The sequence below is a fragment of the Peromyscus eremicus genome, chromosome 9 (assembly GCF_949786415.1).
Source record: "Peromyscus eremicus chromosome 9, PerEre_H2_v1, whole genome shotgun sequence".
In the NCBI taxonomy this organism is placed as follows: domain Eukaryota; kingdom Metazoa; phylum Chordata; class Mammalia; order Rodentia; family Cricetidae; genus Peromyscus; species Peromyscus eremicus.
The window spans coordinates 56,660,966-56,685,074 of NC_081425.1; the positions used below are offsets into that span (position 1 = coordinate 56,660,966).

The 24,109-nt window shown below is 43.7% G+C and overlaps 2 protein-coding genes across 2 annotated transcripts in view; one reads left to right on the forward strand and one right to left on the reverse strand.

The window, feature by feature from the left end:
• The window catches only part of Fbxo16 (F-box protein 16), a 52,737-nt gene extending 45,379 nt beyond the window's left edge, over positions 1-7,358 (reverse strand). The window contains exons 1-2 of the mRNA XM_059274364.1: positions 7,090-7,358; positions 2,135-2,270 (exon numbers count right to left, since the gene is read on the reverse strand). Of these exons, the coding sequence (XP_059130347.1) occupies positions 2,135-2,233 (99 nt within the window). The 5' untranslated portion in view covers positions 2,234-2,270; positions 7,090-7,358. The remainder of the gene's footprint in view (positions 1-2,134; positions 2,271-7,089) is intronic.
• A 3,835-nt stretch (positions 7,359-11,193) lies between these two features.
• Positions 11,194-24,109, forward strand: part of Fzd3 (frizzled class receptor 3) — a 64,239-nt gene continuing 51,323 nt past the window's right edge. The window contains exons 1-2 of the mRNA XM_059273458.1: positions 11,194-11,307; positions 20,152-20,661. Coding sequence (XP_059129441.1) covers positions 20,473-20,661 — 189 coding nt within the window. The 5' untranslated portion in view covers positions 11,194-11,307; positions 20,152-20,472. The remainder of the gene's footprint in view (positions 11,308-20,151; positions 20,662-24,109) is intronic.

Genomic DNA, 24,109 nt, shown 5'->3' on the forward strand with positions numbered 1-24,109 from the left:
ATAAAAGTCAATGAACATCTAAGAAAGGGCTCAATTGGTGAAACATGTGGTTGCAAATACAAGGACGTCAACTGCATCCCCCAGAACTCACACTAAAAAGCCACAAGGAGTTGTGATGTGTTTAAAACTCAGTGCTGGAGAGTCAGAGACCAGTGGATCCCTGGGGCTCAGCCTGTCTTGCCTGCTTGGTAAGAGCTAAGCCTATGTGCAACCCTGTCTCAAAAAAAACAAGGTAGATCATAGCTGAGGAATAACATCTGAAGTCCTTTGGCCTCCACACACATGCATGCACATGTACACCTGTAGTTGCACATATGGAAGTGGAGAGAGAGAGAGAGAGAGAGAGAGAGAGAGAGAGAGAGAGAGAGAGAGAGAGAGAGAGAACAGTGAGAGGACTGGACTTGTGTTCTGGAAGCCACTCCCAGACCTGTGTATTCAGAGACAGTGGGGGAAGAACACGTCGGTCTTGATGGGCTAACGTTGAACAGGAAAGTCAGAAACATCAGTGAGAGCAAAGAGGAGGCAGGAAGTGGGGAAGGTGCTACAGAGGGACATTGAAGCTGGCTTACAGCTGTGGCACTGTGGACTTCACCTGGCTGGCCTCAAGTGCCAGCGGGTATTGGCAGGGGTGGAAGCTGGGAGGTTGGCTGGGGGTCAGGACCTGAAGGGACCTCAAGGATGCGTGGGGGGTTGGAATTTGTCCTTTGGAGTAGATCCCATTTCAGTCTCACCTAATAGGATTGGTATTTCAGAAAGATCTTTCTGGGGGCCTTAGTAGAGGATAAGTGAGCGGTTCAGAAAGGGGCAGTGACAACAGCCAGGGGGTTACTGTGCCTGGCAAGGGGTGGTGGTGAGCAAGTGACCTGAGAACATGGAGCTGGGTTGACTAGATCTAGAGAGAAGATTCAAAGACCCAGAGAACAAATGGGATATGGAGGCGAGGGTGTGTAGATAGATAGTCCTCCACAGGTCTCCTTATTCAAAGAGTCTGGGCATACTGAGAAGTGAAGGCCCTGAGCACTCTTCACTTGGATCTGTTTTCCAAGTTACATTGCAGGAAGGCAACCAAGAGGGAGGAGTTTATATTTATTGTTTACTACGAAGTATTAGATTCCCTGTGCTCACGGTCTTCAGCTGCCAGGAAACCCACTGTGTGCCAGGCGCTTATCTGGGTGATGGGCATCACTCAGCTGGTGGAGGTCCACCAGGTCAGCGTTTAGGCTTGATGCAGAATGCTCACCCTGACAGCTCTGCTGTGAGCAGAAGTTCTGTGTCCCTGTCCAGATCCCCGTGTCCTTTACTGTGAGATAGTACTGTCTTTTGTTCCACCACCAACAGACTCGCTTATTAGACTGTAAATTGGGGTGAAGAATCCAATCCCACACCTGACAGGGAAAGGGGAGGGTTTATGGTCCCATGATGGAATAAAGTGGGGTTTCTCACAAAGTGGGGTTTCTCACCTGGAGGAAGGACTGGTGTGGAGAGGGAAGAGAGTGAGGTCAGTTTTAGACAATGAAACCGATTGTGTTTCGTTGCGGAGTAGGTGTGGTCCTGATGATGTTCCGGGACTGATCAGAGTTCTGTAACTCATAGAAGCAAGACTACAATACCCCAGAGCTCTGCCATTCTCACACCCCAGCCACTGGCTGCAATCCCTTATGGGGTGTATTTTACTTGCGTCTCCCCAGAATTAACCTGGGAAATAGACTTCTTAGGAGAACGTCAGTACCATGAGTACTTGGCTGAAATGTATTCACTAAGTGACCTCAACTTCATCCAGAAACTTGGGGATTGTTTTTTTTTTTGGGGGGGGAAACACCTCCTAGACGTCTTTCCTCCCTTCCTCAAATTCTGTTGGCTCCAAGGGGAACCAGTGATGGGAGAAAGAAGACACACTGGGATAGATAATGCAGGAAAGAACAACAGCTTTTCCCTTGAGCAGTACTCTGATCTAATTTTAGTCTTGCCCACATAGCAAAGACACAAAAAGTTGTTTTTAAATAAACCTCTTGTTTTGTCTTTTGTTCATAGATCGAACCATCTTAAACAATTCCTGCTCATATTCTGACTATCAGAAATTTACCTCTCCCCCCTCTTCTAGGACCCAAATGATAACACACCTCTGACCACTCACCTGGTCGTTCAGCAGCTGATGGTTTAGGGGTGTCCAGGTGCTCATCTTTGTCTGCATTTTGGGGCCATCAGTGCTTTTTGGAGGTGCAAATGCCATCATGAAATGACCTGGTATTCTTCCATCAGAAAGATTACACCTATCAGAAGAAACAAATCATTGAATCTTCTGAAAACTAAAATAATAATAATAATAATAATTCATAACTTTTTTGTATGTTGAGGGAGGGTATGGGTAGGTAGAATATTTACTGAGAGCCTTGCTTATGTCAAACACTTCATGACGTACATTACAATGAGGTGGTGGTGAAATTGTGGGTTTTAGCTACTTAGACCATTGGAAAAAAATGAGGTTCACTGAAGTTACCCACCCTGCCAAAGATCATATAGATAGTGAATGGAACAGGAATCAGACCACTGGATTATGAGGGAAGTTCAGAGTCATTCTTAGCTCAGAACAAAGTTTACTGGCCAGAAAGAGAAATGCTTCAAATTTAGAGTCACAGTGCAACATACAACACACCCTTTGCCATGCAATGGTAGTGCACACCTCTAATCTCAGCACTTGGGAGGCAGAGGCAGGAGGATCTCTGAGTTGGAGGCCAGCCTGGTCTAAAGAGCTAGTTCCAGGATAGCAAGGGGTACACAGAGAAAGCCTGTCTAGAAAAAACAAAACAAACAAACAACAACAACAAAAAAGCCCACACCCTTCATCCCAGCATTTGGGAGGCAGAAGTAGGTGAATTTCTTTGAATTTAAGGCCACACTGGTCTTTATAGAGAGTTCCAGGCAAGCTATGGCTACCCTATGAGATTCTATCTTAAAACAAACACCTGATTTTTGTCTTGTCTAATTAACTCTCCTCCTCTACTCTTAGCATTGAGAAAAAAGAGTTCCCGTCTAATGTATTCAAGGAGTAGACTGATGCAGTGGGCAAGGCCACACCTTTGGAGATGGACAGATGTGTGTTTATTGGGGAGATATCTGCTGTTTTTAGTTATCTGGTATACAGTCTGCCTACTTTTAATTAAGGTACTTTAATTTTCCTTGAGGAATTATTTTTCCTCACTGGTTGGCTGATTTTAGAGGTGTCCAGATGCTGGGTGGTTTTTTTTTCCTTCATTTGGGGACCACCAGTGGTCCCTTCCTTGACAACAGATGCTGACTGGATCAAGTCACAGACGGACTTACCCTTTTCTGCATGAGGTGGTCATTGAGGGTCATTGAGGATAACATTAGTGACCTGAGCAGACTGCAATTCTGTCCCCTAGAAGCAACCTACCCTTTTCCTCTCCACATTTGTGAGCTGGAATGTTTCTGCTTTTGAAATCTTTTTTCAATCAGCCTTGTGCAATTATTTTAAAAATACTGGCTCTGCAATTAAAACAATTTTCTTAGATTTATTTATTTTATTGTTGTGTGTGAGTGTTTTGCTTGCATGTGTGTATGTTTGGTGCCTTAGGAGGTCAGAAGAGGGCACTGGATCCTTTGGAACTGGAGTCATGGATCGTTGTGAACCATCATGTGAGTGCTGGGACTTGAACCTGGATCCTCTACAAGAGCACCAAGCACCCTTACTTCTGAGCCATCTCTCCAGCCCCACTCTGTGCAGTTTTTAAAATCCTATGTGTGTGTACCTCCAAAATGATACCTGGAAGAAAGAAAAAGGTCTTGACAAGGCGGCTGATGGGCAGGTGGCCTGAGTAACTAGTTACTTCATTCTTTCTGAGAACTTGTCACTTATGGAGTGTCCAAAACCTGTAGTTTGGTGGGCCACGATGGCATATTTTATAATGGACAGGAGTTTCCATACCTGCCCTCAGTGTTTCTACCCTCCCTTCTCTCTGAAGATGGGTTTGCTGAATGCACAGGTAGAACTGTGGTGGAGACGACTCGGCAAATGCCTGATCTGGGGCTCCACACATGACCCTACAGCATTAAATACTGAACAAATTAAAAACCAACTGGAGGCCGGGTGGTGGTGGCGGCGGCGGCGGCGCACGCCTTTGATCCCAGCACTCGGGAAGCAAGGGCAGATGGATCGCTGTGAGTTTGAGGTCAGCTGGTCTACAGAGTAAGTTCCAGGACAGCCAGACCTATACAGAGAAACCATGTCTTAAAAAAACAAACCAAACAAACAAACAAAAATACCAACTTGAAAAACCAAACCAAACAAACAAACCAACCAACTGGGCTGGATGTAACTCTGTTAGAAGAGTGCTTTCATAGCATGCACAATGCCCTGGGTTTAACCCCACTAACACATAAACCAGGTGTGGTGTCACATGCCTGTAATACCAGTGCTCAGGAGATAGAGGTGGGAGGCCAAAAGTTCAAAGTCATCCTCAAAGGGAAGCCAGCCTGGGCTAATGAGGCTTTGCTTTAAAAACATATATGAAAAATTGGAATGCATTACTTTTCAGCTGAGATGGGATTTCCCCGTTCACCACATCTGAGATCTCTGAGGTCCTCACTTGACATGTAATATTCACTCAAGTTAAAGTTACAGCTGAAGATGAAGCCCGTGTTTTATACCCTGGTAGGATCATTAGTCAACACCTTCCCTTGGTGGCATCCTGCCACCATAGCCTGGGCTCGCAATCAGCCTTTGGGACCTTCCTAGCTCCTAATGTTTAATTATCTAAGTCACTACAGTTTTAGCTAGGTTTCAAAAGGCACAGGAAATGGTTTCATTGCAGCATCGTTAACTAGCAGCCAGAAATACAGGCCCAGGTGAGCAGGCACACAACAGACATAAAGCACTGCCATCAAGTTCAGATAAGCCCAGGTAAAATGGTATACTGCTTGTTTTTATCTTGAGACAGGGACTTGGTTTATAGTTCAAGCTGCCCTCAATCTCAAAATCCCCCCTCCTCCCTCTTCCCAGCGCTGAGATTACTGCTATTTGTCACCGTGCCCAGCAAACCCCCCCCCCCGCCTTTTTTTTTTTTTAAGACAGCAGCTATTTTAAAAATCTTTGAGAGTCCTGAAGCCTCTGGGATAAAGGCTATGAATCTTCTTCCTAGAAAAAATACACAGGAAGCTAAAATTCTGCTTCCCCCAGGTTAAAAAAAAAATCTCTGCGTTAAGCTGAGAAGCTCCCTTGCTTCCTAGTGTGTGTGGAAAGCCATTTGTGGTAGTCTAGGTACCATATCTGAATGAAGATAAAGTAGCTTTTCTCAAAGACACCCTAAGGGTCTGCACGGGCTGTTTTCTTTTCGCTGGTTCTTCGGGTCTGAACACCACTCTGGACTAGGTTTTCTTCAGAGCATCTGTAATTTCCAGGAGGTGGGCTTGGCCAGGAGGCACAGATCTTGGTGATAGTAGTGCAGAAGCATGCCTCGTCTTTTGTGATTATCCCTTTTCAATCTCCCCCTCTGCCCTCCAGCCCAGAAGATGAGCAGTGTACACAGTTTGTATGCACACACAAGTTCACAGAATAGACCACTGGCTACCACTCAAAAGACAGAAGTTTCCATACAACACACACAAGAAAAAGTTGACTCTGTCTACCAAGACAAAGTAGATTGTCTGACCCTCTTCCAGAGATACAGGTTGCTGGTACTTCCGTATGACTTCTTTTCCTTTTAATGACTGCCTATCATTACACTTTATGTTCCTGGGGATAAAAATGTAGAAAGAAGGCCCAGGACCCCCATCCCCTACAAACGGCCCCAGGCTCAGGTTCAACAGTCAAGCAGGGGTCCCAGCGCTCATGCATTTCTGGTCTGGCCTTCTAAATCTTCTGAGCCATTGTTCACACCGTCACCATGACACAATCATTTTACTAAGGACCTATTCCAGGCAGGCCTCTAATGGGCTTATGTAGTCAAGGCTGACCTTAAACTTCTGGTCCTCCTGCCTCCACATCCCAAGTTCTGGATTACAGGTGTGCACCACACACCTGATTTATGCAATGCTGGATTGGGGCTTCGTACATGCTAGACAAGCACTCTACCAGTGGAACTATATTCCCAGGCCTCAGATTTGTTTTGTTTTGTCTTGCTTTTGTTTTTGTTTTGAGACATATCCCCGGTTCACCTGGAGCTTGCTATGTACACCAGACTGGCCTCAAACTCACAAAGATCCACATGCTCTCCCTCCCCTGTGCTGGGATTAAAGGCCTGTGCTACCACACCCAACCGTGTTTGTTTGTTTGTTTGTTTGTTTGTTTGTTTGTTTTTAAAGGACCAGTCAGTGAAGTCACTTTTCAACTCAAAAACCTTTGAATCTCACTAACGGCTGTGGAATCCCAACTCCTCAACATGAAGTCTGGGTCAACTCCCTGTAACTGTTTCAGCCTGGTTCTGTCATTCCCTGGAGTCTGTCCAGATCTACTGACAGTCTGACCACTGTAAGGACGATGGCATGAAATCCTTTGGGCTTGTGTGTTCTTCCGACACTGCTCATCTCAATTCCAATCACATTGGTGCAAAAAAAGATGTTCAATAAATATTTGTTACTCAAGAGAAGGAAGAAATGCCGTGGTGGAGGAGGGGGAGAAGGCAGTTTGAGGATTAAACCTTGTAGGATTGCACGCTAAAACTCAGAACATAATGAACCTGGCACAGAGGAAATACTCAGGGCAGGTTTTATTTGGAGGTTACAATGAAAACTAGGATTGAGTTTCTCTGCCAACACACAATTCACCCACAGTACACTGTAATAACATCAGACATGGGGAATCTCTCACAGTATCGGGAATTAGAGGATGGGTAGATTTAAATACGAATTCACCTTATAGTCAACGAGTTAAAAACTAAATAAGTGCTGTAATGCATGGTTTTAAAAGCTAATGCTTGACCTGCACGTAATTGTTGGTTGTTAATTTCATAGGTTGGAAGCAACCACTGAAACTGCAGCAGACTGCAATCCCCAAGAGCCCCGGCAAGGCTTGTGGGAAGCTAGGGAGCTCTCTGAGAAGCTCCGTCTTTTTCCTGCCCTGCCCACTGTTCTCACCTCAGTAGCTGGCCTCCTCCTTCAAGCCTCTGGCTCTGGGGTTGCCATCGTTGCACTAGAACAGCTTTCTGTGACTCCTTCCAGCCCCCACCTCACCGCTCCCAGCAGTCCAATCACCATCTATAAATCCTGTCGCTGGCATCCGGGGTCTCTTAGGCAACAATGTGTGGTCTCTTGATTGGCCGGGGCATCCAAGGAGGGCAGGCTCCGAAATTGGGCACAGAGATAAAAAGGAGAAAGTGTGGCTGTAGGGTGAGTGGGAGGAGCTGTAACATCTTGCTAGATTGCTGGCAGGAAGCTGTATCCAATCCTGAAACCAGAAGCCTTGAAAAAAATCTTCCTTCAAGGCTTGCTGCGTTTGTGTTCCCAAACAGCCCTTCCCTACGGAGCATGCCCAGTAATGCTGCTCTGGTCACTCGGGAGCTCCGAAACGCAAACTCCATTGGGACAGATTTTAAGACTGCCCAGAAGGTGGAAGAGGGTTGGAAGAAATAACAATCTGTAATTGGTTGGATGGAAGAAAAGCACCTGCAGAGAAAAAGGGAGGTCATGGAGGACCGGTCCCAAGCTGAGTGACAGATAGGACAGATACACCAGGGGACCAGCAGATGGCACGCCGTCGTAAGAATAACTCTTAATTTGGGTTTTTAAAATCCAGTCACATTTAATTAGTTAAATGCACTGAGCGCCCACCTTGTAGTGAGAACCAGAGAATGCAAGGATTAAAAAGGAAAGGAAAGGAAGGACGGGCGGAAGGAAGGAAGGAAGGAAGGAAGGAAGGAAGGAAGGAAGGAAGGAAGGAAGGAAGGCGAAGCCCGGTGTGGTGGCTCAAGCCTGTAATCCTAGCACTCAGGAGGTGGAGGCAAAAGGATCAAGGATCCTAGGACAGCTTCGGGAGTTAGTTGGAGACCAGCCTGTGCTCCAAAACCCTGTCTAAAACACAGGAGAAATCTAATGAGAGAAACTGAACAGTGCAATGTGCAAATAACCAACGTAAAGCTCAGGGATCTAGCAGCTGTGACAGCAAGTTCTGGAGAATTCCAGGATGTTCAAAATTCCATGCCCGCAGCCACAGTGCAAGGCAATTTTGATGACTATCAACTAACCAAAAATGAACCCCAGGACCTAAAACAAAAACAAAAATTGCCGCTTTCCGCACTGTCTTTCTTGCTAAAACAATGGACTCTCTTTCAACTTAAGCAGTCCTACAAATCCTACATGTTTCATCATCTTTATTTTTTAATAGTGTATTTTTAAATTTACATCTATTTATTTGTGTGTGTCTATGTCTTTGTGTGGGCATGCGTGTGCCATGAGTGGAGGTCAGAGAACAACTTTTGGGAATCCATTCTGCCCATCATGTAGGTCCAGGGGTCAAACTCAGGTGATAAAGCTTGGCAGCAACTGCCTTTACCTACTCAGCCATTGTGCCAGCCTCACATTTCATAACTTTTAAATAGGCAGCATTTGCATATCTCCAATTTAAATGAAAAGGGGAAAGTGGGTCTCATGGAGGTTAGCGCTTTGCCTGTGTTAACAATGGATCAGTAAGTGGCCAAGCTGAAATTAGAACCTAGGTTGTCTGGATTCCAACCTAGTGGGTTTTTTTTTTCCAAATGACCAGCTTGTATGTAAATGAATAAACAAAGCCTTTGGGGATGTGAGGGGGTGGCCTGGGGGAGGCAGGTAGAGATGTCATACTAAATTACCATGCATTACCAGTTAACATTTATGGTTTCAAAACGGGTTCATCCAGAAAAGGACCAGTTTTAACAATGCCTAGGTGGCTGAGTCTCTCTGTGAAGTTCCCGCTCGTTAAAAGCTTTCTATTAGTGGTTACAACATGGAAGGAAAGGGAGATGGGACATAGAAAGCATCTCACGCTATCCCTGTGGGATTTGAATGTTTTATTCCTGATAGACGATCCCTTTCTCTGCTCTTCACAGCACCTTCTGGGTCTCCTGGCCTACAGTTCCTCCATCTGACTGTTCCCTACAGTGGAATGAGTCACCCCATTCCCACTGTGTTCCTTGTGAGTCACCCCATTCCCGCTGTGTTCCTAGGGAGCATGCACACATAGCCTAGTGTCTGATTATTTTGACATTACTTTTGTGTGGAACATATCAAACATAAAGAAAAGCATAGAGACTTTCGTCATACCTGTATCTCCACGGAGATGTTTCAAAATGTTTCTGGGGTGTGTGTGTGTGTGTGTGTGTGTGTGTGTGTGTGTGTGTGTTTACCAGGCACATAGTATTCTGCACACCGATCCCATTGTCCTCCCCATGTCTAGAAAGCCACTTGCCACCTTGCCAGAATGAGCGTGCAACCTTCTTGTTCCTTTTTGATATTTTCATTAGCTATATGTTCACTCTTATAAGCAATTTATTCTTGCCAGTTTTTAAAGATGCACTGCCACTTACATCTATTGTAGTCTCATTCTCTGCTAAGTATTGCATTTATGGGACTTAATCATGTCGATATATTTGTGATTGTATTTGTGTCATTCCCACCTCCTGATGTGAGCAGCGGTGTGGCCTGGGTCTGTTTTTACAGGATGATGTGCCCATTGACTAAGAATGCCCCTGGGGAGCACATTTCCAGTGCTTTAGCTATGGGGACCTGGCAATACATAAAGCTAGCACAGTTTCTCCCATATACTACCTGCTTCTTTACTCACTCTCATCAAGAGGCACCACTGACTCCCCAGGACACACTGACTTGCCTGGAATGGCCCTAAAAAAACCAATGTTACTGTCCTAAAATGTTACTGCACAAGTGTCAATAAGGAAAAAAGAAACTGTTGTTTCAGATTTTATTTATCATGCCGGTTCATCGAGGCCATCTCCTGATGAGAGACTATATGTCCAAGCACAAGTCTTTTCAATATTCACTACATTATTTGAGAACCTTTTAAAAATTATATGTCTCTCTGTCTCTGTCTGTCTGTCTGTCTCTCTCTCTCTGTTTACCTATAGACCAGAGGTCAACCACAGGTGTGTTTATCGGTTGCTTTCCGCCTTAGTTTTTGAGACAAATCTCTCGGTGGACTGGGGATTCATTGCATGGGCTAGGCTGCGTGACCAGCTAGACCCAGGAATCTCCCTTTCTCTGCTTCCCCAGCCCTGGGATTACAAGTACCTGCTATCAGGACTGGATGTTTGTCGGTCCTGGGGGTATAGTTCAGGATCTTCTGCTGTACAGCAAGTGCTTTACCAACAGAACCATATCTCTAGCCCATACCTCACCATCTTAACCACTTATAAACATACAGGTCAGTAGTGTTAAGTACACTCACTTGCAGCAGGACCAATGCTGCCGTGTAAATCCTGTGAACTACCAACAATGATGCCACGAACTCTAAGCTGAAGATGGACAAAAAGAAACATAGGTAAAACGCTGTAGCAAAGAGAAAGCAATCACACTGTAGCAATCACGGTTGATTGAATGCAGACTCTTTCATTAAAATGCTGTGTGGCTTTAAGTAAGCCATCCAACCTTTCTGAGCGTTCTTCTCCCTTGTTGGGAAAAAAAATAAAATTGTGTTTAGATGACCTCTAAAGAATCAAGTCTTGCATGTAGCAAAGGGAGAGGGGAGCCTTTTCTAAAGAGAAGATGAGGCATGCCGCCAGTAAGCACAAGCTCCATCTGTTTATAGTAAGGTCTTGGCGGAGAGGACGCACAGCATGCACCTGCTTCGCGGCTCAGTGTGCAGCGTTTGCAACGGGCCGGGTGTCCCTTGCTGCTGTTTGTACACGGTACTACCCTCTGTCACGGGTGATCGCTCCCTGACGTATCCCGGAGGTCCCGAAATTGGCACACTGGCTCTCAGAGCAGGTGTTGGAGGACCCGCACTGTGAGCTAGGCTCGGGAGGGCTTTGCAAGGAGGGCCCGGCACATTTCAGATGAACGCCTCCAGCCCTGGGAACCACTAAGCCGACGCGCGGCCGCTCAAGGCGTCAGCATCACCTAGGACGCCTAGCAGAGAACAACGAAGCGCGAGGCAGCCCCGCACGGCCAGGCTCCGGCTAGGAGACTGGGCGCAGCGCGCATGCGCGGCACGTGCGCGCGCACCTCCCTCCCCGGGCCGCGCGCCCCGACGCTCGCGAAGGCTCGGCGCACCGGCTGTCCTCGGCCGCTCGGGGGACCTGAGGGACGCGCGGCCGCCTGCGGGGCCGGCGGTGCAGCGCGAGAGAGCTCGGAGGCCGCCGGGGGAGGGTGAGTCCCGCGGCCGACGCTTCCACCGGAGCCGGGAGGGCGGGAGGGGAGCGGAGCGGAGCGTGTGGAGAGCGTTGAGGCTGCCGCCCCAGCCCGGCCGCCCCTCGTCAGGCGGCGCTCGCCGCTCGCGTCGCGGCCGAACAAAAGCCCGAGGCCGGCGCTGCCGAGGCGGGCGCGGAGCGGCGGCTGGCGAGCGACCGGGCCCGAGCAGGGTCGGGGTGGGCGGCGCGGAGTTGGGGGCCGCAGCCGTGCCGGGTAGGTAGGGATGGCCCCTGGAAGGTGGCGGGGCCGGCACGTCCCGCCCGCGCCGGGCAACCTGTGCGAGTGTGGACGCGGCGGGTCCCCGCGCCGGGCGCCTGCGGGGAACGAGGCCGGCCCGAGCCGGTTTCTGTGCTCGGCGCCGCGGGGGCGTGGGCGGGAGGACGATGCGCCAGGCTCCGGCGCCGCTGCTTCCCAGCAGCCCCCGGCCGACCCCTGCCATCCATCGCCCGAAAGTTGTCCCCCTGCTGCCCATCACTTTGCAAAGTCGGCGGCTCCCCTGCTCCGTGCACTCCCCCGGCTGCCCCGGTGGCGGTGACTCGGGGTCCGCGGATTTGCCCTGGGATGCCGTGGCTGCATGATGAACAGTTCGTGGCCTCTGGAATAAAGGCGCCGAGATGAGGGTAACGTTAAGACTGTAAACATCTTAACATCTTCTTACATCTTGGGACTCTTGGAGGTAGATACGGCTTCCTCAAGGGAAGAGAAGAGGGCTTTTTCATGTTTCTTTCCTCCTCCCTTTTTCTTATCCTTTCCCTTTTCGTTTGTGGGTAGAAAAAGAACAAAAGCGCGTGCCATTAATTAGGCAGAAGAGACTTAAAGTTGAAAAATACCACGGCTCGAGAGGTCCCGGGTTTTCGCCTAGTGTAAATGAAAAATGCGATTTTTATTTTAGCTCCCTTCCAAATTTTTCAGGCTACCGAACAGACGCACCAGCCCAAAATCTCACCGTAGAAAAGTCCTTTTAGTGTATCTGGAATGTTTGTTGATGGGAATTGGGTTACTTTGCAAAGCCAGTACGTGAAAGCCAGCAAACAAAGACCCAGCTGGGCTTAAGGATGTTCCTCCCTCCTCAGTCTTCTTTGGTCCTCGGTGGTAGGCTGGTGGCATAATGGACTAGAAGAGGACTAGATACATCCTGAGTTCTGTATTAAGAAGCAGGTACTCTAGTCATGCATGATGGTTCATGCCTGTAATTCCAGCAGTCAGGAACTGAAGCAGGAGGATCACCGCAAGCTTTAGGACGGAATAGGCTACATAGTGAACCCCTTTTCTCAAAAAGAAAGGTGGGGAGGTCCTCCGGACGGTGCTTTTCCATTCCATCTTAACTTTTAAACAAATCAGTGTCTCCTGCCCCTGGGAAACAGAACACATTTACTTGAGCTGTATCAAACTACAGACAGCATAGAGGTAAAAGGATTCAGAGTTAAGGAGCCAATGAAAGAAGTGTAAACATTTGGAAGGATAAAACCAAAGATACACTATAACCCAGTTGCAGCTCTTGCCATGGTAAAACATGTGTAGTGTTGATCTCTACCCCCAAATGCTTTGAAACTATTAGGAAAATAGGTTTGTTTTTGATCAACTCCAGTATTCTATTCCATTTTTCCTACCCTGCTCCCCATCTAGTAATAATGTGCATCTCATCTCCTAGAAAGCTAACAAGGCTCCATTAATGAAAGAAAAGGGGACTGTGGTCTTCTCATCCCTTTTATTCTTTCCCCATGATTCTTTGAAGTTTATTTTCTGTTTTGGGTATTCAGGTTAATTTTCTTGGGAGTTTCATGCTTGAGCTATTTGAAGTAGAAAGGGTTGAGAGGAATTGAATAGTGAAGTGCACATTCTTTGTATAGTGCAGCATGAAACCTTTATCATCTAAGACTGGTGGAGGTGTTGTTTTGTTTTTGGTTACAAAAGATGGTCTGTTTCCCTGCTTGACCTCTGGGGTTTGGGAATCCACCCAGACTATGTTTCATATTAGTTTGCTGCTAAAACTCTGCAATGATTTTGTACATAAAACTTCCAAGTGTGAGATCAGGTATGGTGGTGCACACCTACAACCCCAGCACTTGGAAAGCAGAGGCAGGAGAATTTCTGTGAGTTTGAGGCTAGCCTGGTTTACATAGCAGATTCCAGGACAGCCAGGACTACATAGAGAGACCTTGTCTCAAAACAAAACAAAACAAACAAACCCTGAGTATATTAGTATGTGATGCTAGGCTTTTTCCTTAGAAGCCAGGTGGTAGCAGCAGTTCTCAGCACGTTGTTACCTTCTTTCACTCAGTAGAGGTTAGTAAGGCAGATGTAGTTAAGATTCTGAGGAAAGAAAAGGAGAGTTTTCTGTGATGGTGTTTTTGTAAGGCTGGGTATAACAGCTCTTCATTGGCTCCCAGACTTAGCTGCTGAGCAGAAATGGACTTCCTCCCGGCTTTACAGTTTATCATCCTGGGAACCACTGACTTTGGTGGATCCAGGGAATGCACTGTAAATGAAGCTTTTGAAGACTGTAACTCAGGGTGTGAGCTTAACACATTCCAGTCTCCCCCTCATTATGTCTCAAAATAATACTTTAGTCAAAGCATAGGAAGCGTACAGTCTTGTTAAGTGGGAACACAGGGACTTGCTCTTTTCTCACAAAACTTCAGCGTTTCCTGATGAACAGACTTTAATTGGAGAGGGAAGCTGGTTGGAATTTCACCTTTACTTATTTTACTTACCTTTTGCCAGAATCTGTACATCTTCAAGATTGGGAATGTAACTCAACTTGGCTGGCCCCTGCAAGACTCTGAGTCCTGTCTCTAGTACTGGGGGGTGGGGTGGGGGGAGCAAGCAAACAGATCTGTCTTTTTTTTTTTTTTTTTTTTTTTCCCCCAGTTTTTCAAGGCAGGGTTTCTCTGTGTAGTTTTGTGCCTTTCCTGGAACTCACTTGGTAGCCCAGGCTGGCCTCGAACTCACAGAGATCTGTCTGGCTCCGCCTCCCGTATGCTGGGATTAAAGGCGTGCGCCACCACCGCCCGGCCCAGATCTGTCTTTGAACTTTCAGTTTTATTTACAGGTTCATTTTGAAAGATTATTTGCTTCTCTTAATTTCAGAATTTAGTGCCTTGTAAGTCTGAAATTTGATGTCCACCATTCCTTTTAATTCTTCATCTAGAAGTGCTTTCTGGTTTACTTCTTTAAGAAATACCACTTAGCACATCAGTAGATTAGAGTACTCATTGTAATTAGTAGATGGCAGAAAGAAACTGAAAAATTAGAGAGGTCGTGGACACTATGGCACACACCTGTGATCATAGTACTTGAGAAACAGAGGCAGGAGGGTCAAGGGTTGGATGATAACCTTGGCTACATGAGATGCTGTCTCAATCCCTTGCCCTGGGTTAAAATTAGATTGATATGGTCAGATGGCCAGAAAAAAATAACTCTGAGATTAGTAGAAATGTAGGTTCTACGAATTAAATATGACATATAAACTTTTTTTTGCAATAGCTAAGAGGCAGTTTGGTGAGAATGAATTTTTTTTGTAACTGTATGATATGGAGGGCTGAGGAGGTGCTTCATTGATAACGTGTTTACTGTGTGTGCATGAGAACCTGGATTTGGTTCTCTACACCCAGGTAAAAAGCTCTGTCTGGCGATGGTGCTTGTCACCCATTGTTGACCAGAGTAGAAACATGAAGCCCTTGCTTGCAGGTCGTATAATCTAGCCAGTTGGTGAGCTTAGGTTCAGTAAGAGAACCTGTCTCAAAAAAAAAAAAAAAAAAAAAAGAAAGAAAGAAAAGAAAGCAGTTGAGGGAGACACCTGGCACATGCAGGCACACATGTGAGCACATACACACACATAATCCCCAATAAGAAATGGAAATGAAGGGACAGTGAGCGGGCTTTAGGAGAAGGGAAGCGACACTGGAATGGGTCGTAGGAATATTTTTCTAATAAGACAATGCTCTCCTTCAGAGAGACTGACTTAGAGGAACCCATTGCTAATCTTTGTGATGTGTTCTTGAAAACCGTGTCTGAAAGATGAGAATATCCTACCTTTCCACATTGTAGCCAGTGTGTCTTCCATTTATAACTTACAGATGATATTTCTGAACTGCCTGTATTTAAATGTAAATGTAAATTAAATGTAAACTAAGAATGAAGAGAGGGGCCCTCTCTTTGGAGAAAGTGATGGAAAAGTATTTCTGAACAGTCTTTTGTTGCTGTACTTTCTTTCTTTCTTTCTTTCTTTTTTTTTTTTTTTTTTGGTTTTTCGAGACAGGATTTCTCTGTGTAGCTTTGCGCCTTTCCTGGAACTCGCTTTGGAGACCAGGCTGGCCTCGAACTCACAGAGATCCGCCTGCCTCTGCCTCCCGAGTGCTGGGATTAAAGGCGTGTGCTACCACCGCCCGGCTGTTGCTGTACTTTCTTGACAAGGCCTTGTGGTACACTTTTCTCATGGCTGCTTCTGGGATCAGCCAGCATTTTCCACCTGAGTTCTTTGGACCTGGCTTTGTAGGTAACCTGGGAAGACTGTCTTTCAACATTTCAGTCATCTTTTTCTTCTTGTCCTTCAGGTGATGTGCTTAGCTAAATTTATTTTAAGTACTTTTTAATCATAAAAACTGACAATAATTGGAAAATATCAAATTCCCAATGAGGTACATTCATAAAACTGGAAATGTTCCAGGAAAGGCGCAAAGCTACACAGAGAAACCCTGTCTCGAAAAACCAAAAAAAAAAAAAAAAAAAAAAACTGGAAATGTATAAATTTCAAATATTTCCTATGTTCCACTTAATACAGGAACTCAAACCAGGGCTTCTCACTTGGTAGGAAAGCAAGTGTGTCCAAGCTGTGTCCTTAGCCCTAGTCTAGAATGTTACCAAGCACTTGGAATCAATTTTCCAAACAGTTTGTGTTGTTTTTTGGAGAGGTGAAAGCGCCTCTTTCCTCACAGACAGTGCGTGAACTGTCATAGCACTCATTTTTGCCCTGGTGCCCATAACTGCTACTCCTGTTAGCTCAGTAGGCCCCTTTATTCTGTTGCAATCCTACAGATTCCTGCAAAAAAAAAAAAAATGCTTCAAACAACTGTTACCCTTTATTTAATAGATTACTGTATTTTGTCAAGCTCCTTTTAAGTCCAGAATCACCTGTTTCCTGCAGGTCTGAAACTTCAGCTTAGAACTTTTTCATGGATAAGTCCACCTTGAGAACAGTGGCACATTCTCGTGATTCTCAATAGAAACAGATATTTCAGAGGCTATGGAGATGGCGCAGTTTGTAAAGTGCTTGCCACATATGAGGCCTGATCCGTGACACCTACATAAAAGAGATTCCCTGTATAAGGTGCATGCATGTAATCCCAGCTCCAGAGACAGGTGGATCCTTGAGACTGGCTCTCCAGACAGCCTAGCTGAATCAGAAAGCCCTTGGTGAGAGACCTGGTTGTCTCAGCAAAACAGTGTGGGCGATTCTGAGAAAGACACTGGAGATTGACCTCTAGCCCTGATGTACATGTCCGTGTACATGCCCACATGTATAGGCAATTCATTGTTCAAGGGTGATGTGGCGTGTGTACAAGGTGCTTTAAAGTACACACAACATTTAATTGAGCTAACAGGTAACCTGAATTATTTTAGTGTTAAAAAAATCAAGTTTAAAAAAAAATCAAGTTTTGTTTTGTTTGGTGGTGTGTGCACACTCACGTGCCACAACATGCATGTGGAGATCAGAGGATAACTTTTTGGAGTTAGTTCTCTCTGTCATATGGATTCTGGGGATTGAACTCTGTCAACCAGGCCCAGGGGTAAGTGCTTTTACCTGATGAGCTATCTGGCTGACCTGAAAAATCCATTTGAATCATACTAAATTACCACTTCTTTGCTCTTCCTACTACCGGCAAGCAGCCTATCCCTTGGCTTGTTGCTTTAATTACCAGCCAATAAACTGTTCACGTAGCATTTGTTCTTGTCTGCCAGTTAGCACACATTGACAGATTTGAGGAGTTACTTGCCTTTTATACAAAATAGTGTAAAATCGGGTCTTTTGTAAAATTCCCTAGAGCACTTATAATTTTTAAATATGCCCCTCCCCTTTATGATAGTCTTGACCATATAGCCCAGATTGTTCTCCATGAGTTTTGGGATTATAGGTGTGCACCATCACATCTAGCTGAAATATTTGTGGAGGTTTGTTTGTTTGTTTTTTGCACGTATGCTTTTCTGACAGAAGTGAGTTATATGCATACTGTTTTCTTTACTGATTTAAAAAACATCTTTGTATTAGGTTGTATGTGGCCTTTAATCCCAGTCCTTAGGAAGCACAGGCAGGTGAATTTCTGTGAGTTCAAGGATAGTTAGGGTTACATAGTGAGACCTTACCTCAAAAAAAAATTTTTTTGTTTGTTTGTTTGTTTTTGTGTGTGTTTAGATGTGTAAATGTAAGAGCACTCATGTAGTGGTGCATGTGTGGCAGTCAGGACAACTTTGGATGCAAGTTTCTGCCTTCCATCTTGTTTAAGACAGTCTTTTGCTTTCTGCTGTATATGCCAGGCTCGCTGGCCCTCAGGCTTCCAGGGATTCTCCTCTATATGCCTCCCATCTCCCTATAGGTATGCTGGGATTACAGATATATGCTATCATGTGTGCTCTATGTGGGTTCTGGAAATTTGAACTAGATCTGCATGCTTGCAACACAAGCACTTCACCTACAGTCATAATTGTTGTGCTTATCATTGTTATGCTATTATGCTGGTAAATGCAATCTGTGCTCATCTTTTGGGAGGGAGGAACAGTGTTGGGGATTGAACACAGGGCTTTGTGCATGCTAAGTATACATGACCACTGTAGTGTGCTCTAAGTCATAATCATTGTTTTTAGTGTCTGTATAATATTCCATTATGTGTTTATACCACATTATTTAGCAAAACCCCTCTTGGTAATTTTTTAGGTTTTCAGGTTTGTTTGTTTTTTTTTAATTGTTATAAATGACCTATGCTAATATTTCAGTTGTATACCATATGCACTTGTATACTTCTGGAATAAATTATGAATGGATGTATGCTGGACCAAATTATGTGTGCATTTGAGGGCTTTTGGTATAAAGAGCCATTAAAATTACTTGTATTTTATGTGTATGGGTTCTTTGCCTGTGTGTACCTATGTGTACCATGTGCCTGCAGACTCTGCAGAAGCCAGAAGAGGGTGTTGAATTCCCTGGAACTGGAGTTACAAATGGTTGTGAGCCACCTGCAGGTGCTGGGAATTGAACTGAGGTCCTCTGGAAGAACAGCATGTGGTTTTAATCACTGGGCCATCTCTTTGGTCCCATAAGTATTTTTTTTTTTTAAAGTATCAACTAGTTTACATTCTTATCCAAAGTATTTCAAAATGCTGAAAATAATCTTCCCTGTAATCCATGCCATACTTTGTTCTATCATTGTTATTTTTGTACATCTGATTGGCAAATGTATTATGTTTGTCTTTTTCATTTGCATTTTTAAAGTGAAGCTAAACATCACGCCATGTGTTTATTGGCCTTTTGTATTTATTTTGTTCTTTGAAATATTTTCTATTACTCTTTTTAAAAATATTTTTTATTTTATGTGTATGAGTGATTGCCTACATGTATGTCTGTGTACCTTCATGCCTCCATGTGCATGCCTGGTGCCTTCAGAAGAGGGCACTGGATCCCATGGAACTGGGTTATGGATAGTTGTGAACCACCATGTGGGTGCTGGGAACCAAACCTGAGTCTTCTGCAAGAGCAACAAGTGTTCTTAAGCCCTGAGCCATCTCTTTAGCCCTATTATTCTCTATATTCATTTATTAAATTAATTTTATGTAGATTATTATATATAAGCATGCTTTTTCTTTTAACTGTTCTGTTTTAGCATAGCATTTCTCAAGACCTGACTTACAGGACACTTGTAACTACGAGTAATCCTTAGGAGATAGTCCAGACAGTGGTCTTTAGGAAGTCTGTCTCTCTTCAGAGGAGTTTTGTAGCTCAATGGAAGTGGTGATTTGGAATCATTCCTAGCCCTGCTCTGACTTGTCTACACAGCCAGGCTGTGTGGTGATCATTTATTGGTCATGTGTTTGAGATTCTAGGGCAATATATGTGGTCTTACATTTTTGCGCTATCTAAAATAATGTAACATTGGCAAAACTGGCTGGTGATACTTTTAGAACCATCTGTTTTTAGTTCAGTGTTAGTTGATAGAGGTAGCCTTGTCAGCTGCAATTGAATGCCCCAAACACCTAATGTTTGCTACTTTTTTTCATATATTATCTCATAATTTACTCATTGATTCCCATTTGAGAAGTGAGGTTCAAATCATTTTCAGAAAAAAAAATATGGTTAAGTGACAGTGTTTTTACAATGTTGAATTAGTAAGAGGTCTGATCTTGTCCGAGACCTTTCACAGCTACTTTCTACCAAGTCAGTTAATATAAAATTGTACTGCTAATGACCAAAACACATATAATAAATTTGAAATTCCATAATCCAGTTTACAACAAATATAATTTAAACAGTTTGGAGCAAAGGAAAAAGTATTCAGAATGGATCAATTACATCTTGTGACGGAATTCTCCACCATGTGTTGGATATCCAACTTAGGATATAAAATTAGCCTTTAAATGTTATTTGAGAACTATTTTTAGTGAATATATCATATGATAAGATAGAAAAACTATTACTTTGTGACTACCTCTGTATTTTCTCTATTAGATCTGTATGATGGCTCATCATATTTTAATGTCAAGTCTTCAACATTTTGAGAAGTGATTAACTTTCCCATTTTCAATACTTTTCAGATATTTCAACAAGGAAGAAATCACTCTCCTCCTAAGATGGAATCTGTGATTTGGGAATGTGGTTGATCAACTTGATATGCTGGCCAGATGTGCCCTATGTAATAAAATGAAAAGAAGATACAAGATGATGTCATTTTCCAATATTGTGAAACCAAAAACAAATGCCTTTTGTGAGACCAGGTTAACAAACCTCTGACAGTACAAGGAGTTTTTAACTGTTTGAAGAACCTAACAGATACAGAAGGAGTGCTTTCAAGCTGAGACCTGCAGGCACATCTTGAGTAAATCTGACCATCCGAGTCTCATTCAGATCCAGGAAGAATGGCTATGAGTTGGATTGTCTTTTATCTTTGGCTCTTGACTGTGTTTGTGGGGCACATAGGTGGGCACAGTTTGTTTTCTTGTGAACCTATTACCTTGAGGATGTGCCAAGATTTGCCTTATAATACTACCTTCATGCCTAATCTTCTGAACCATTATGACCAACAGACAGCAGCTTTAGCCATGGAGGTAAGACTTGAACTACCATTTGACTTTCCAGAAAATAATCTACAGTGCCCTGATACACACCTAATGTGTTTGATGTAAACAAGAGGAAAATATTGCTGTTTTTAACTATAACTTACACATTTGGAAATTTATGTAGTTGGCTCATACTGTAATAGACTGAAGAATTTGTATTTGGAGAAATTCTACTCTTGAATTTATTTTTAGATATATTTTTACAAAGAAATTTGAAACACTGAAACATGTGATGATACCTCTTCAGAGATTACAACTTTCTTATTTAACTAATAAATAACTTTATATAGATAGCATAGTATAATAATATTACATATAGTTCAGTAGCTGTCTTAGTTAGGGTTCTGTTGCTGTGAAGGATCACCATGACCACAGCAACTCCTTTTTGGTTTTTTGAGACAGGGTTTCTCTGTGTAGTTTTGGTGCCTGTCCTGGATCTCCTCTGTAGACGAGGCTGGCACTGCCTCCCAAGTGCTGGGATTAAAGGCGTGCACCACCATGGCAACTCTTATAAAGGAAAGCATTTAATTGGGGCTGGCTTACAGTTTCAGAGGTTTAGTCCATTATCATGGTGAGAAGCAGGGCAGCATACAGGCAGACATGGTGCCGGAGAAGGAGCTGAGAGTTCTACATCTTGATCCGCAGGCAACAGGAAGGGAACTGTGTTCCATGCTGGACATAGCTTGAGCATATGAGACCTCAAAGCCTGCCCCCACAGTGACACACCTCCTCCAACAAGGCCACACCTCCTAGTAGTGTCACTCTATAGGCCAAGCACATGAGTCTATGGGGGCCATACCTTTTCAAACCACCACATTAGCTGAGTATAGAATATAATGTGATTTTTTTTTTAAGACTGAATTCTTCTTTAGGTTTATTTATTTATTTATTTTTTAATATCCAAGATGATTTCCTGGTAATGTCATGCTCACATCAATTTAGGAGTACCTTTCAAGCAATGAAAAATGTTTTGTTATGTGAATTCTGTTCTTGGTGGTTCAGAATTTTATGAAAGTTTGTTGCCTTGCTTGAATTTTTGTTATGATAATTCTTCAGGTACTTCTTAATATATTTGCTTCAAAAACTATGTCGAGTTAATGGATATGGTTGTTCCTAGGTTTAAATGTGTCTGTAATGGTCTTAGATTTGAGGACAAAGATATATTTACTAGATAGAAATGGGGAAGCAGTAAACAGTCAGCTGAGGAATATGGGCTTTGGAGCTGGACAGCCCAGGGTGTTTGAACTCTAGCAGTGTCACTGTGGCAACTTGTGTGAACTTTGCCACCCTAGTTCCTTTGATTTTAGTAACACCAACAGCCAGGTGTGGTGGTGGTATAAGCCCATCATCCCAGCACTTGGAAGGTAGAGGCAGGAGGATTAGGAATTCATGACAGTTCTCTTTTACAGGAAGAGGTGGAGGCCAGCCTGAGCTATGTATGACCCTGCTTCAAAAAATACAATAAAATAAAGCTAATAATAATTCCACAGTCTTTCATAGTACAGAACTAAAATATGCCTATATAGTACTTAGTACATAGCAAACACTCTCTAAGTGATGGTTTTTGCTACTCATTTATTTTAAGACAATGTTTCACTATGTAGTCCTGGCTGGCCTGGAATTCACTATGTAGATCAGGCTGGCCTGGAACTCAGTAGAGCTCCATCTGCCTCTGCCTTCTGAATTCTGGGATTAAAGTCATACATCATTACACCCTTGATATCCATATTCTTACATTAACATGGCCATGTAATATAATTTGGACAGTGTCTTATATTTTAATCAGTTTGACAATGCTTTCAGAGCCTGCATTTGGAGTTCTTCGTTTTACAGCAAAACATACTCATTGCTTCAATCTGGTGAAATTTCTAGAAAGATTCATAGATTCATAGATTTCAAAGTATGTTGGGCATTTTATAATTTTCTGAATTATTTGGTGATGCTATAGAAATTGAACAAAACATTTTCTGCTTTTCCTGTGGCTATACAAGGTCTAACTAATAAAGGGAAGATTTGGCCTAGACTATCAGACTAGGATATATGAAAGGAGGTATTGTCTGCTGGCAGTAAGTTGGGTCCTGACATGATAGTTGTAGTAGTTTTTGCTGTATGCTGAAGATTGAATTAGAAATACCCCAATATATAGTATCACTGTAAAGTCATAACTTCTTTGGAAGCAAGAAACAAGTCATAAAAATGCCTATACTTGCTGGGTGGTGGTGGCACCACCTTTAATCCCTTTACTTTAATCCCTTTACTGCCTCCCAGTGATGGGATTCCTTTAATCCCATCACTGGGAGGCAGAGCCAGGCGGATCTCTGTGAGTTTGAGGCCAACCTGGGCCACAGAGTGAGTTCCAGGAAAGGTTCCAAAACTACACAGAGAAACCCTGTCTCAAAAAAAATAAAATAAAATAAAAAAAGATGCTCATACTTAGGTTCCACTTTTGACTCTGTCATGCAGTAGGTGTAGGACCTTGGACAAATTGTCTAACATTCCTACATCTTGTTTTTTTATTTAAGGCAACAATAATGAAAAAACTCAGTTGGACTTGTTAGGAAAGATTTGTAAGTACCTAAGTACCTGCACAATGCATGGTGTACAGATTTTAATTCTATTCCAGATTCTGTTTCTAAATTGTCTAGAGAAGAGTCACTAGGAAGGTGATGGACTTGGCCCCAGATGAGCTTATATCATTCTTGTGTGTTCATGGGACATTCAAAATGATAACATGGCAGACTTTCTCTGCCTTCTTCTCAGATATGCCCACATAATCTATATAGTTTATTGTAAGTGAGTTTGGAATTTCTGACAGCCTAGGAAGAGTCCGTAAGTGGGAAGTAGTTTCTAAGAGAAGACTTCAGAGATTTGACAAAACCCTGTGGAAGTTGCTTACTGCACGGTTGTCATAGCAGGACAGAGATGCCACTGACACTCTCCTGGGATTGAAAGTAGTTTGGTGGGATAGTGATGCTGATCCCAGTTCCAAAGCTACCACCTGCCTGTGAACACTAGTGTGATACTTCTTTTTCTATTTCTTTTTGGTTGTTCAAAGTGATTTTGAGGTGTTCAGCATCATGTGTTTGCATTTTATAAATAATGTAATTAGCAAAAGAATGAAGAAACGTAGCTTTCCTTTCTCTAGGATCTTGTGTTGCTTCTGCTTAAGTATACCTTTGCTTGTTCAAATTCTGTTGTTCTTGATCTATTGTCAAGTTAAAAAAAAAGTGCAGGAGGGTGTGTGGCTTAGCTAAAACATGTATGATGTTGTGCAGGCTAGTTTTAAGCCCATTTGACACAAGCCATAGTATCTGAGAAGAAGAAACCTCAATTAAAAAAATGCCTCCTTAACATCAGGCTGTACATAAGCCTATAGAGTATTTTCTTAATTAGTGATTGATGGGGGAGGGCCCAGCCCATTGTGGGTGGGGCCACC